This window comes from Epargyreus clarus, unplaced genomic scaffold (genome assembly GCF_041222505.1).
Source record: "Epargyreus clarus isolate Ecla_fem2 unplaced genomic scaffold, WU_Ecla_fem_2.2 ptg000018l, whole genome shotgun sequence".
In the NCBI taxonomy this organism is placed as follows: domain Eukaryota; kingdom Metazoa; phylum Arthropoda; class Insecta; order Lepidoptera; family Hesperiidae; genus Epargyreus; species Epargyreus clarus.
The window spans coordinates 10,233,043-10,248,137 of record NW_027332226.1 but is presented as its reverse complement, the minus strand read 5'-3'; the positions used below and the strand labels follow the sequence as shown (position 1 = coordinate 10,248,137).

Here is a 15,095-nt window from a genome sequence, read left to right as displayed (position 1 = left end):
CCAATTTATAACATTTATTATTCCCGCTCAAAATACAACTCTAACGTCAAGATGCGTTCTTTTTCCTTTTAACTCATGCAATCCTACCAGCCAGTGACTATAAATATATAAATATGGACTTATTTTTATAAATCCTGAAAATAAAACTATAATAAAATAATTTAAATAGAATTCTAACAATCGACGTCATAGGTCGTCTTCTGCACTGCACATAGCTACTTAGCTACATCACCCGCGACTAGCTTGAAACCTTACATATAAAAACATTCTGCTAAACTAAACTAAAGCAATATTTTGGTAGCTCTTCTTATGGAATTGCCTCGTTACACTATGGATCATAAATGATATATGTAATCGTCATAATCAGTGCTAAACTTAAGCTTGGTCATTATGGAAAATTGTGTTAATACCAAGGAGCGGTTGCCGTACGTTCATGAATAAGTAAGTAGGTGATTTGAGCATACGTAGCGTTATGCCAGTCACTGTTGTGGCCAGTTCCCTTGTAGGTGGCCGCGGACATTCGATAACCAGGCGCCACGGACGAGCCACTTGCAAGGTAAGATACGTACAATTATTTTTCTCTACACTTATTAAAACTAAGATACATTCATTATTTTAATACGTGAAGAAAACTTCAGATCACGAATATTGTGCGCACGGTATAGTGTGAAATTTGTGAAGTTAATGATCATGCAGAGGAGTGTAGGAAGGATCCATGAATAATAAGTTGCAAATATACGCAATAAACAACAAAAGAAACCTTATTTACGTTACTGACATTTTAAAATGCATAACGTCAACAATGTTAAAAGACTTTGTCTAAAACAAGTTACTGTTTTTAAATGCAGCTTAGTTAATAATCTTTCCTATCTTTCGTATCTTTCAAATTACAAGAAAATTTATGAAGGGACGAAAAATACATATGTAAGATTTGAAACAGACAAAACTGTTTCCAAATTATATGTGTTACTAAAAATAAAATATAATTCAATTAAAAAGTATTCAAATTAAAATCAATGCGCATGACACGTATCGTTTTCAATAGTCAGTATTGTTAAATATCGCTAAATAACAATCAATATTGTTAAATATGCGACGTTAACATTGCAGCGGTCAACTAGTAATAAATATAATATAGTCACTATGAAATACATTGGATGTCTTTTGCAGATATTAGATCTAAAGGAAGACATCTAAACAAAAAATAGGTTGTATTGTAATTGTGTGGTATAAATGATATTTGTATACCTATTTTCTCATGTGTAAAGATAGATATAAAGTAGATAAAATAGATTTTTGATTATACAATATGTTACGTTACGAAAAAAACATACATATATTATATCAATATAGTTTACTACTATATCAAATACTCGAACACAGAGAAGATTAATACAAACTGTCATATGAAATATAATATAACCCTAAGGCACTGAACATTAGATTCCTCAGAGAATAATATGGCAGAATTGGATTTCTTCTTAATATTATTGGATACGTATATTAGAGGTATTGGAAAAATTAATCCAATTGGATTTTCCAGTAATCATACCCTATCGAAGTTTCCTTGCGATTATCCTTAAAACTGTTTCTCAGAATTATTTATTACGACTCTACATTTTTACGGCCAAGCGGTACTATTGTATTAAGACACTTTTAACATCGGCGATTCGTGTTCTAACGATTGCATAATATGCTGCATCACGTCGTTCGTTCGTTCACGGTATCAAAACCAACCAACGCACACATTAGGAACAATTAACAAAAGCGCTTAAACGTGTACGGGATACAACAGCGTCCAAAAGTAGCTCCGACCAGCGCTCAGACGTGTGCGAGATGCAACAGCGTCTAATAGTAGCTCCGACCAGCGCTCAGTCATGTGGGGGATGCAACAGCTTCCAAAAGTAGCTCCGACCAGCGGTCAATCGTGTTCAGGCTGCAACGTCTGCGGATACATATAGCTCCCAAAAAGTAGGTAAATCGGGTATGCTAGAAGGATATCTACTAGAGCCCTTAATAATACGAGTAAGTACGATGAGCGGCTTAATAAAGAATACCAAATATGCTAACAAGTTCCCAGTTCATTTTGCATCATTTGTTATTTGATAACATCATCCTTATCGCACACAACAAAATATTTTTTAATAATGTTCTCATAAACCTTGTAACAAAATGCTTTGATGCTTAAGATAACTCGTAAGTAATTTAAGCAGACTCTTGAAGGGAATTTTTAAATAGAATTGTATACAAAGGACAATCTTATATATAAAATTCTCTTGTCACAATGTTAGTTACCGTACTCCTCCGAAACGGCTTTACCGATTTTCACCTAATTTTATATGCATATTCAATAGGTCTGAGAATCGGCTACTATCTATTTTTCAAACCCCTAAGTGATAAGGGTTCTTCACCCTTAACATTTTTTTATTTATATGGCAACACAACATTTGCTGGGTCAGCTAGTAATTTAATAAAGATACACGTTAAACGAATAAGAATTAACACAACGTATATAATTGTATGTATATGTTTAATTAAAACGTAATACCGTTTTTTAATAGTCCTTGACATCATCTTTATTTTGCGAATGTCCAAGCCATATTTACTTTCCAAAAAGTGACTTGACAAAAATACGGAAACAAAAACAATTTGACTACGTGTTTGGTTTATAACGTTTAAGAACGTCATTACATTTACATACAATAGTGGTCGTTTGACCTATAGATGACCTATAGACTAATACAAGTAATTGAAAATTTAATTGAACGTTTACCCTTAAATTTAAAGTCACAGGTATTCAACCTTGACATAATATATTATTTTTATATGATATTCCAATAAAATACAATAATCAGGGACTCCAAGTACATTGCCCTGCCACAAAAAAAATAGCTCACAAAACCGTCCAAAGAAGTCTGATAATTTAAGTTTGCATCGACTATACATAGGAAACGTGCTTTTTAGGGTTGCGTACCCAAATATATGGGTGTTTCGGGAAGTACCTGTGCCAAATAGCCGGAAGGAACCCAACCACCCAGTGCCACCATTGTAGCTGCGACGAGGACACGGCGCAGTATACGCTGGAGGAGTGTCCAGCTTGGAGCAGCCAGCGCCTCGTCGCTGCAGTGGGGTCTGACCTCTAGCTAGTGACTGTGGTGAAAACTATGATTGAAAGCGGGAGGTCATGGAAAAGTGTGAAATACTTTTGCGATGAAGTAATCCCGCAGAGGGACGCTGTGGAGAGGGAGGGGAGAAATCCTCCTATCCGCAGCAGGTAAACTGGGCGTAGGAGACGGGTTCCCCACGCCCATCTTCTACTCCCTTAACAGAGGCATTGGTGATGACGGGAGGGTGCCCTGCGTCAAAACAATCATCAGTCTCGAGGTGACGCGCTCTGTGTTCCCGCGCGTACCTCAACGAAGACGCTGGAGCTACTCCATCCCAAACAGAGAAGGCCCTGCTGTGGGCAAGCGTCGTCTGGATCGCGGACGAATGCTTTCAGAGTACAGCGGGCGGCTTGGCTCGTGTTCAGAGGTGTTTATCGATTCCTCGGGAATAGTAGGTACTTTTTTGGGGATTGAAGATACATTATGTTCCTTTTTGAAACTCCGGCAACGTGTGTTCAAAATTTCATGACAATCGGTTATGTAGTTAATACGTGAAAGTGTAGCAAACAAACAAACAAACTCACATTCGCAATTAAAGTATTATTTATATTAATTATATCAAATTAATATTATACGCACCATACTTACTTCGTTAAAAGTGTATAAGTAATAGGTAAATAACTAAGAAACGAAGTGATTAATAAAAAAATAATAATTTTAATTTACGTATATTTGGGGTAATAGTTTAATTTGGCAATATTCACGAAATGTGCCATAGCGAGCAAGTTAAGTAAATCAATTACAAGTTGTGGTTTAAATTAAAGTAAAGCTCGGCAAAACTATATTTTTGGTTAAGTATCACGACTACTTATTTAACCATTAAATACAGGTAATAAGGATGAATAAATCAAATGATGCGTTATTGTTGTGTAGTTCTCATAAAAAACCTGCTCTTGGCCAGTTAGTTAGTACTACGACTTCTAAGAATGAATCATAACAATTTAGGTCACAGAACAGAAAACTTGTTTTTTCTGTTCCGTGAATATAGTTATTTCTAGTATTTACATGTTTATAACCTATGATATCAAAATATCAATAAAATAAAAGCATCATCATCAACCCTCAATCATCAATTAGAGTCAGAGGGGTTTAGGTCATAATGCGGATATAGGACTATAGGACTGCGGATAGACTTCCCGCACCCTTGAAAACATTTTAAAGGACTCACAAGCTGGTAGGTTTCTTCTTAAAACTATCCTTCACCGCTAACAAGTAATTATTAATTTCTAATACGAACATCATTTTCAAAAATCAGAGGTCTGGTATTCCGATGTCGGTCTCCTCGATTAAGAGGCTAAATGTCCACTACTAAGCTATAACTACTTTAAATAAAATAAAATATGTTAAAAACCAACAAGTTTCTTAAAAAGTTCATAATTTATAGAAACCGTCAACACAGCTTATACAAAACGAAATCGTACGTATCGAAAGTGCCATGCACGTATACTCCATACGTCAGATGCATGTTGCAAGGTTGCAACATAACCGAGTTATTAAGTAATAACCCGTTATTTCTGCCAAGCTCACATAATACGCAGCAGTTGCATGCAGACTGCGCAAAACGCGAAAGATGATTGCCATTTACTATTCAGTGGCTGAATATCCTGCAGACTGTGCGCACGCGATTCAAGGAAAGTCAATGTACTCGATTTTAGGTCAAATGGCAGCAAAGTGAAATAAACGAACTTCAAAGCGGACTTCATGTGTTCCTAATTGCACATGCTACCGAAAACGTCAAATTACGCGTATTTCGAGAACCCATAGGTATGTATGAAATTGTCATTCATGTATTAAATTAAAAATATAATAATTATTTTTATTAATGTTTACTTTAACTATTAACAATATCTACGTTACTTGTACTTTCATGATAATAATAATAATTAATTCGAATTTTCGAAATTAAATTCAATTAGGTATGTTAATGTTGTATGTCAGACACACATAGGTATTTACTCGTAATATTTCGATGTTAGAATAATATTTTATTACTGAATTAATTAACCACTATCAATTAACTAAAATTTCAATTATATTTATGAATTACCTAAATATTATTAATTATAGGTAATATTTTTATACGTACGTATTTTTTATATTTTGAGACACATTTGTGTATGTAATATGATGCTTTTATAAATAATATGTATTATTAATAATGTTACAGTTAATGAAACAATAAATTTAATGTATACTCACTTATTGTCTAAATTACTATTCTATAGAAAAAACATACGTGTAGTTTACGTTTAGCAGGTGGTAATTGCATTGCAAGCCACGAAACATACCTCAACAGGTTTTAATTCAGTTCATATCAAGTACTTAAAATATTTGTTTATATTCGTAAAATGTACGTAACATTAATGTGTCTGATGTGTCACTAACTTCAATTTTGGAGTTACTCAAATTGAGTACTCTGCGATTCCAATTTGCACCGTTTTAACGTTCCCGGGTTATGTGTCGATTTGGGAGCGACACCCTCAATTAAACTTCACAAAGAGTCAAATTTACGACTGTCGCTGACGAAGGCGAGGAAGCTCGTTGATAATCATTATAAATTTACCTTCTCGTTCCGTTTACTTTCTTATATTAGTCACGAAATTTTGGTGAATGTGACCGTGTTAAGTACTCGTAATTAAATTTCATCGTGGTACAGATAGGCAGACCAAACGTGTAGGTTACGTAAGGTACAATCAAGAATAAATTATATTCAGTGGTTATTTTTTTATTATTATTGTATGCAAATGAATAAAATACTTTGTATTACTATTATTTTTATATTATGCAAGTAATTGTGAGTAATACAAATTGGTAATGAGTGTTACGGAAAGCGAGAGATCAAAGAAGGGTTAAGGTTATATAATATAGCTTCAAAAACTTACTACCCATGCAAAATACGTATTGCGTCCATAATCTTTACCTACCACTAAAATATGTATATTTGGGAATTAACTGGTATACCTACCTATTGGTTTCCTCAAGATGTTTCTCTTTAACGTTAAAGCTAGCTTTAACTCTTGCTTTTAAGGCTTCAATAGCTTAAAAGTATCCTAACGGTAAACCTATGTAACACACAAAATTCACAAAAATCACTATATTCATTTTAATAAAATCTATGATCCAACAAATGAGCAAATTTAGTATAAAGTGGTCTTATGGCTAAAGTAAGGCTCTCCTAAATTCTGATTTAAAATAAATAAGATATCTAGCAAAATGTACCTGCATCTAACAACATAACGCATAATAACTAAAATTTCAAGCATCGCATTGGTAGTTTCAATATTGGAACACAAATATCGATCCGCCTCTCCTACAGCTGGTAAATAACAATTAGTATACTACAATAAAAATACTAAAGTAAATACAAAAAATCCTTTTATCTTGACCTGGGAAAATATATTCAAATTACGAATTAATTTAACACATATATTTATTTACAAACAAGTAATTTACAAATTTATTTTACAAACAAGTAATTTACAAATTTGTTAGAAAAGCATTGAGCTATTTTAGTCGACAAGTCAATGTAGAGAAGAAGTAATAAAAGTTTCTTAGTCGTGTAAGTAGAAAACGTAAAGACATTTAAGTTATTTACAAATTATGTGAATAAAAATTGTTTCTATAAGAAAAATATTAAGCTACTTTTGTCGATAGATCAACATAGTTTTATAACTTTAATGTCAGCCTGTGCAGTGACGATAGGGGCACGACGCTCGGAGGGCTCCGTTTGTGTTCCGTTGCAGTTCCCGGAGTCCTCTACGAACACGAATATCTCGGAGGGGTTAGTGGGTAAAAATGCCGCATATCCTAGTATCATTCCCACGGCACCAGATACTATTGAAATTTTCCCCTCATCAACAATAAGCCTTATTGAATAAGGTCAATATAGATAAGAAATAATACATGACTAACTATGTATGTTACTTAGCTAGTCATATGAAGAAAACTCACAAATGTTTCAATTTTCAATTACGTGAATAATATCTATATTTTACAGGCATGGCAAACGTACGCGAAGTAATGGGGGATGGCGCCACCACGGCAAATGACGTGGCAAAGTTAAGCAAGGGACGTGATGCCAACTGGCCTGTTGTCCTGTTCTTCATCCACGTACACCTCCTATCTCTATATGGACTATGGATTCTGTTCGTTGAAGCTAAAATATTAACGATCATTCTTTGTAAGTATTGGCAGTTTTTAACTTACAAATCAATATAGGTACATATAATAGAAATTGATATTTATAAAAGTCGATCAACTTTAAGTTTTGATAAAGTATGATTACAGATATGTCTTTCTCCGTGTATTAGAACTGTTTATTTTAATCGTAGATGAGTAAATTTATCAAAGATTTTAATATTCATTTCCATTTTTAAACACATACTTCACGAAATAGAGGTAACACATTCATACAACTATCGACTATAAATATGTCTTTCATTGTTAGCTAGTATAATTCGTTTAAAGTATATGAACACAGTTTCATCATTTCTTATTATTTATTGCTTAAAATAAACAAGATTAAAAAGTAGTTAATGTGGTCTCTAAATATTTCAAATTTAATGTTTCTATGATTATGATAAATGACATTCTTAAATTTACTTCTTTTTTAACATTTAAAATATCATAATGGCATCTGTATTACCTACTCGTATTAAATTTAAATAATCGTGTTAAAATGCGATTCTTATTTCGTGCCATGGTCTTATGACGCAAATATTCAAAATGTGCTAAGGCATCGTAATTATTATTGACACTGATGTTATGTGGTCAAATTGTAAAGACACTGCATAAAGATATTCTCGATATGCCGAAATTAGTCATAGGTACGTAGAGTTTCTCATTATATGAAAACCTTCTTACTGCACATAAGACGATTTCGGAGGGTTTCAACGCACAAAACTCCTTAGGGCTACGGTCAATATGGTATTTTGTTTTTTTGTCAGAGCCAACGCACTTAACTTGCAAAGCCGCAAATCGTACTTCGAAACGTCAATTTGCGTCGATTTGTCGAAAGTTGAACCAAGTTTGAAGGTGGTAAAACCCTTTGTGATTCGACTCCGGCGGTACCACCGCCACACCTATTTCTACCTAATAACAGCAGTGTTCCGGTTTGAAGGGTGTGATAAGGGAGACAGACTTTTCCGAGGCGTTCCAGCTTAGTCCTCAGGGGTAGCGGCGCATCTGTGGCCGACCTCAGGTAGGAATATCTAATCCTATCTGGGCTTGATTACAGATGTCCATGGGCGGCAGTAGCCACTTACCATCAGGTGGACTGCATGCTCGTCTGCTACTCTTATATTATAAAAAAAAAAAAATTTAAACTTGACTTCCAGTGGTGCTTCTGACGTCATTTGCAACTCTCGGAGTGACGACGGGCGCACACCGACTGTGGGCACACCGCACCTACACAGCGACGACAGAGCTCCGCATATTCCTCATGCTGTGTCAAACTTTAGTCGGACAGGTAAATTACTATCCTTAAAGTTATAGCCATATTAGCAGCAACAAAAGTTAATGGCATCTGTAAAGAAATTTACGTAGAAAACTCTCTGGTAAAAGTTACATTGCCTCTCTGAAGACGGAGATGGCCAACGTCTACATCCTTCCACTAAAGCGCAAGAACTGTTTTACGCTAGTAGTGGTACCTCCCTGGTCAAACCTTGCTAGTTCTGCGAGCGTCTTAACCTTAGTTGTTCGTGAAGGAAACCATCGCGAGCATGCCTGAAAGTTCTGGAAAAGACTAGAAGGTGTGTAAAGTAAACTTGCACTACACGGGGTCAGCGTCGTGAAGTTTAGGAGAAGTGTTGGACAGAATTAGGTTTATGATAAGACTTTTTGTGTCCGAAAATCTTGCACTGAAATTTTATAGAAAAAGGGTTTTTAATTCAAAGAAATAGTACAATATCAAAAATATATTCAAAGAAAATCTGTACAATAGAATACTTTATACAGATTTTCGTGCATAGCAGTAGTTGTCAAAATGTAAATAAAAAGACGTTGATAATGTAAATTTAAATCAAAACCTTTGTACCGTGCGCATTTAAATATAATTTGTAAAATTACCTAAATGTCCACTGACGAAGCACATTCTAGGCAAAAACATACCACGAAAATAGGTATAGAAAATAAGAACAAAATAAATATCTATTTTGTTACACAAGTTTACATTCCACCTGATAGGAAGTGGCAATTACTGCCAATGGACAACTTGATTCAATAACTAAGTTCCCAGATAGAATTAGTGCTCTATCTCAGATCGGCTACAGATGTTGCTAGACCTGAACACTAAAATGGTACACGTCGTATAAATATCTCACTCACACCCATCAAACCAGAACACAGTAACGCCTTAACACTTTTTGAAGGTGGTAGAACCCTTTGTGGTTCGACTCCGGCGGCACCACCGCCTCACCTATTTCTACCTAATAACAGCAGTGTTAGGCGCTGCTGTGTTCCGTTTTATGATCCGTTATATGATCAAGAATCTTTGCTAATACTACCTGTTAATTTTGCTAATACCTTAATGTCTGAGAATATCATTTATCTATGATTGTTTCTATTAAATTATTAATATTAATGAAGCATAACTATAACTATCTGGAGGCACGGCAGTGCCTCCGTCAAGTCAAGCCGAAGCCAAAAAAAGCGGCACGGCCGTAGCATTGTTTTCTCGAAGCAATTTTATTGTTTTCTAATAATCAATGTTCTATTCGTTAATTTCGTGCATACCAAATTCCAATTTTATTTTAATACAACAGTATTAAAATCGGTATTAAAATATTAAACTTAACAAAGTTGCAATGCTAATTGCAATAAAATGCTTTTACTTTTTCCTCAGTAATAGCTTTCAAGCAACTTACTTCAGAAATATCTCTTTCGCAGTTCATTTAAAAGGTAAAATGAGCCGTGCATCTTGACTTTTTCAAGTAGTTTATCTTTCAAAATATTACAATTTTGAATTCTATCAAGAAATGTAATTAAACGGTGCAGTGTTAGTGTGCAGGCGATGTCCTGTTTATGCAGATATTGCTTGCACTGAAGTATTTATATTAATGTTTCTTAAGCAAATATATGACTCACTGTTCCTTTTGCTCCGATTTTATAAATACGTTTAATATGTCTTTGAAAGTATACTGGTAAATAAATGGTACAGTAAACCGTACAAGCTTGTCTTAATCCGGAATATATCTAGAGTAGATACGTAAAACTCTCAGGGATGCTAAATGCTCGTACCTATTTGTCAAATTAGGATCGTTTGCCGAGAATTTTTGTTTGAGAATTCACGATACATGTGTTAAAAAAATACGTAAGAATTATTACGAATGAAACCACTAAGAAAGATAAGATACTTGTCAGATGGGACTCTAATCTTATCTGGGGTTAATTTCACAGGTCCACGTGCGGCAGTCACCCTTTACCATAAGGTGGACGTTAGATTATTGAATAAAAAAGATTATGGGTTCCAATACATTTTACGATTAATGTTATCAACATCATAATTTATTTATTAATCATCAATCTATCATCATCATCAATAAAAAAACTAATTTGTCATTCTCAGGGTTCTATCTACGACTGGGTGCAGACTCACCGCCTCCACCACGCCCACGCCAACACCGATGGTGACCCATACGACTCTACGAAAGGCTTTATGTACGCGCACTTAGTCACACGGATGCGTAACCTAAGCCCCTATCAAGAAGCCTTGAAAAACTCCATCGACATGTCAGACTTAGAAAATGATTCTGTCGTCATGTTTCAAAAAAGGTACATTCGTTGTTTTTTGCCTTATTTTTACTCCTCAGACTTTTCAGATTTCAAAAAGCTTTTTCTAAAAGGGCAAAGACGGTAAAACTTTTCGGCAATGGCACCACTGCCACATCTATTTAGCCCTAAACAATTATGATAGTAGCACAGATAGAAACCTAAAGCAGTTCTCATCGAAAGTCTATTCCACAACCAGGAAATTCGTAAATTAGTCCGAAATTTCGGATGATATATGATAATGAAAAAAAGGTACCTACAGGTGCAACATATGATTTGTTTTATGATTTTTTTTAAGATTTTGATTTTATGCTATTTTTTTTTCAGATTCTACTGGATACTCTATGGAATTCTTTTCATCTTATTGCCAGTGAATGCTCCGCTGGAGTACTGGGATGATAGTATCCTAAGTGCGGTGTTCGTGATTGGTTTCTTGCGATATGCCCTGGTGTTGCATGCATCCTGGCTGGTAGAGAGCGGCGTTAACGTTTGGGGACTCCAAGCTGGGGAGAAGTTAGTGTTTTCCTTTTATGTAGCATAACATGGGACACCACTACACTTATTTCTGCCTAATAACAGTGTTCACGACTGCGAAGCTCCAGTTTGAAGGTTTTGGTGTGGCAGATTATTCATCCGAGGCGCTTCAACTTAATCTTAAAGCCCGCTCCACATTCTCGCGAGAATCTCGCAAGAACGGGGTAAAAGCACGAGAAACGAGAATGTGGAGCCGATACGAATCGGGTTTTTCTCGCGTTCTCGCGAGATTCTCGCGAGAATGTGGAGCGGGCTTAAGGAGTAGCAACGCATCTGTGCCCTCTCCAAGTTACAGCAGAACATCATCATCATCAAGTTACATCATCAGATTATCTAGGGCTGATAAACAGATGTCCATGAGTGTAGTAGATATTTGCCATTAGGTGGAATGTATGCTCGATACTGAACAGCTGAACACGTAATGCCAAAAAACAGTCATAGTAGTACTAGTCATAGTGGTACTGTTGTAATGTTTGGATTCTGTTTGAAATTCCGAACAGCTGAAAAGGATCCCACCCCTGAGGACGTAGTTGAGGAATAATTGAAATTGAATTAAAAATTTAAATTAGCACTATTTTCCAATCAAACATTTATCTACAACAGACTATAATAATAACATACTAGCATTCTGGTCGTCTGCACAGGGTATAAGAACCAACCTTCAAACTTCTATTGATTCGAACTAAACTCCCAATTAATTTAATGTATAGTTCAATTCAATTAATAATTCTAAAACGCATATAGGTAAGATTATTCTTACCTCAAATATATAAAACACACTGCCGTTTTTATTCAGAGCAAATGGGTTATTAAACAAGTGCTTAATCATTTCTATATGAATGATTATATTTAATTAGAATTATCAGTAGTTTAATAATTTTGGTTAACTTAGAATTTTAAAGACTTAAAATCTCAATAATTGCCCACCACATCACCGTAATACTTACACGTATCAGTTAAGCATTGAGTTATCCGGGTCTATGGGTCACTGATGTAATGAGAAACAGCTTACTTTCACAAAATACATGGTCCTTTTCGAAATCAATAACAACATTTGAAGCATTCTTGTCGCAATATTTACTTTCATTTTTACACCACTCACGTACAATGATACTTTTAAATATAATAAATTAAAGTGTCCGTTTATAATGTCAAAATGTTTAAAAACTCTTAAGACGGTAACGGTAGGTATCGATAAATATAACAGCGACTTATATATAACCAATATAATAGAACTTCAATAAATAAAATTCCTTATAAACAAACCAAAATCATAATACGGAATTTAAAATATTTGCTTCTCTATTTGATGTAGCACGTTAAGGCGGCGATCGACTCGTAACATTTAGGTGTAATGTATCGCATTACATTTCGAGCATTACAACAGTTAATGCAACGAGCTGAACCGCTCGATGCGAGTGTTTGCCACGTTTATTTGGAACTGACCACGATGTGAGCGTTCGCCGAGTGTTGTGTGTTACACATAAGATCACCTAGAATACATTACGGCTAATTGTTGTAAGTCAGTCACCGCCTTTACATTTCACCTCGTGTAGTACGAAATACATAGACAAACTATATTGGAAATAAAACGCGGCTTGTTCGTTAATTGAAATATATCTTATATTTGATGATGACAGTAGCAATGTTATATAGAACCCCAACTCGCCTCGTTGCAAACTCACAATACACTATCAAACTCTCTTATACTTACCTACTTAAATTTGAAGCTGGTTAAATCTTTTGTCACGGTACAGTTTTGTTATAACAAACAGAAATAATGCTACTTAAAGCAGGAACAAAGTCTGGAACTGGACCATTATAGCGTTTCGGTACATCTTTAATTTATTTATACATTTATGTACATTGTGAGGAAGATGAATAAGAACAAAGGTATAACAGCATTATTGAGACAAATGTTGGTTTAGTACATAGTTCTGAAGTCGGCACTCAATATATTTCGTTGGATAACGGTGTAAATAGCTTGTCCAATGTGAGCGCTAACTTCGGGAACAGCTGTTACACTTACGTTATTAATAAACTAATCAATCTAACCACTTTTTGCCTCCCCAAGATTGAAATTAGACAATGTCAAGTATACAAAAATTAGACAGTTAATTGTATCAGGCGTTACTTTGCGGAAATCCATGCTATTAAGTTAAGATTAAACTACTTCGTTGGAGCGAATCACGTGTTGGTGGTGGTATGTATGGTGGTGTACATTTTTAATTTTTGCATCTGCACGCATCCTTTGAGGGAGGTACATACTGCATGGTTTAAAATATATACCATCTTACAGATTTGTAGCGGATCGTTGCGAAGTAGTTTAATCTTAACTTAATATACAAAAATTGTTAATTGTAAAAAATATTTTAACAATAATATTTAAAATACATAAATTAAATTGAAGTAACATACATTTACAAATATTGGAACTTTTTTTAAAATCCGTTTTTAATTTCCAGATACCCGCCAGATTCCAATACAGTATTTATCCTAAACAGAACATTCTGGCCCCACTACCACTACATATATCCTTGTGATTACAAATCTGGAGAATATGGAAGCTATGGTAAGTGCCTATCCTACACAGATCTTGCAGCTAGCATTGTCATCTACGCTGCTTCAACTTTATATAAAAAGTTGAGTTGGTTGACGATCAAGTCTGTCGTCGCCTTTACACCGCGATTAATTAAACTCCTATCAGTAATATATGTTAAAGTAATTATAGCAGACGAGCTCTTTTATCATCTGAAATTTGATTTCTGGTGATGCTTTACGTTTTACCTCGCCACAAAAATAAAAACCATAGACTTACTGTGTTCGGTCGCGGTATTAAAGACGCGCGTTTTATAGTCTACGCCAAACTGCTAGACCGCTCTGAAGTTGTTGCGAGCAGGTGTAGTCATACAATTTGGTATGGCGACGCGATTCGTTTCTGTATTCAGAGAGGACTAGCAGTTTTACGCGGATTATACCTAACATTGAAACTGCATTACCGGAGCTACTTTTAAAGTTTCACTGTAGTCATGGACGTCTGTCCAAATCTTAATGCACCGCGGTATAGTTGCACCCAGGGACATAATAATAATTTAATGAGAATGTCTTTTGTTAATAATTACTATCGTCAAACCAGAACACACTAACACAAATACGGCTAATATACGTAGAATTATGTAACGGTCACATCACAGAAAAACAAATGAAAATTCTAGTATCTAATTAACCAACTCTTAATTACAGGTAGTGGGTGTTCAACCGCCTTCATTCGTGTTTGGGCAGCTCTTGGGCTTGCCACAAACCTCAAGACCATAGACACTAGCACGATTCAGAGAGCGCTGGCAGACGCCGCGGTCTCCAAGCGACCCCTAAATAAGTGTATCGAGGAAGCCATCAAAAAGCAAACCCTTCCCGAAGAGCATTATTTAAAAAGGGGATGATTTTAATTATGTCTAATTAATTTCTAATTATAGTTTTAAATCCAAATTTCACGTTTTTTATTACTTATTTCCTAGAGAAGTCGTACATACGAGTATTACAATCCTTACCTACAAGTCTAGTCTAACAATTTCAATAAGTTTCCTCACATCAAATCTAGAATTTCATTTCGCATACTTCGCATTTTCG

The 15,095-nt window shown here is 35.0% G+C and overlaps 1 protein-coding gene across 2 annotated transcripts; it reads left to right on the top strand.

Annotated features, from left to right (window-relative positions):
• Positions 1–424: 424 nt before the first annotated feature.
• Positions 425–14,954, top strand: BmorPDSN (acyl-CoA Delta(11) desaturase-like). 2 transcript variants are annotated; one of them, XM_073082498.1, is made up of 8 exons: positions 437–556; positions 4,823–4,931; positions 7,165–7,347; positions 8,504–8,634; positions 10,732–10,937; positions 11,262–11,447; positions 13,934–14,040; positions 14,712–14,954. In XM_073082498.1, the coding sequence occupies exons 1-8, from the start codon at positions 473–475 to the stop codon at positions 14,906–14,908; spliced, it is 1,203 nt and encodes a 400-aa protein (XP_072938599.1). In that variant the 5' UTR covers positions 437–472; the 3' UTR covers positions 14,909–14,954. The 2 variants fall into 2 exon arrangements, with proteins under 2 accessions (XP_072938600.1, XP_072938599.1); XM_073082499.1 differs by lacking the exon at positions 4,823–4,931 and having other exon boundaries at positions 425–556.
• The last annotated feature ends 141 nt before the right edge of the window (positions 14,955–15,095 follow it).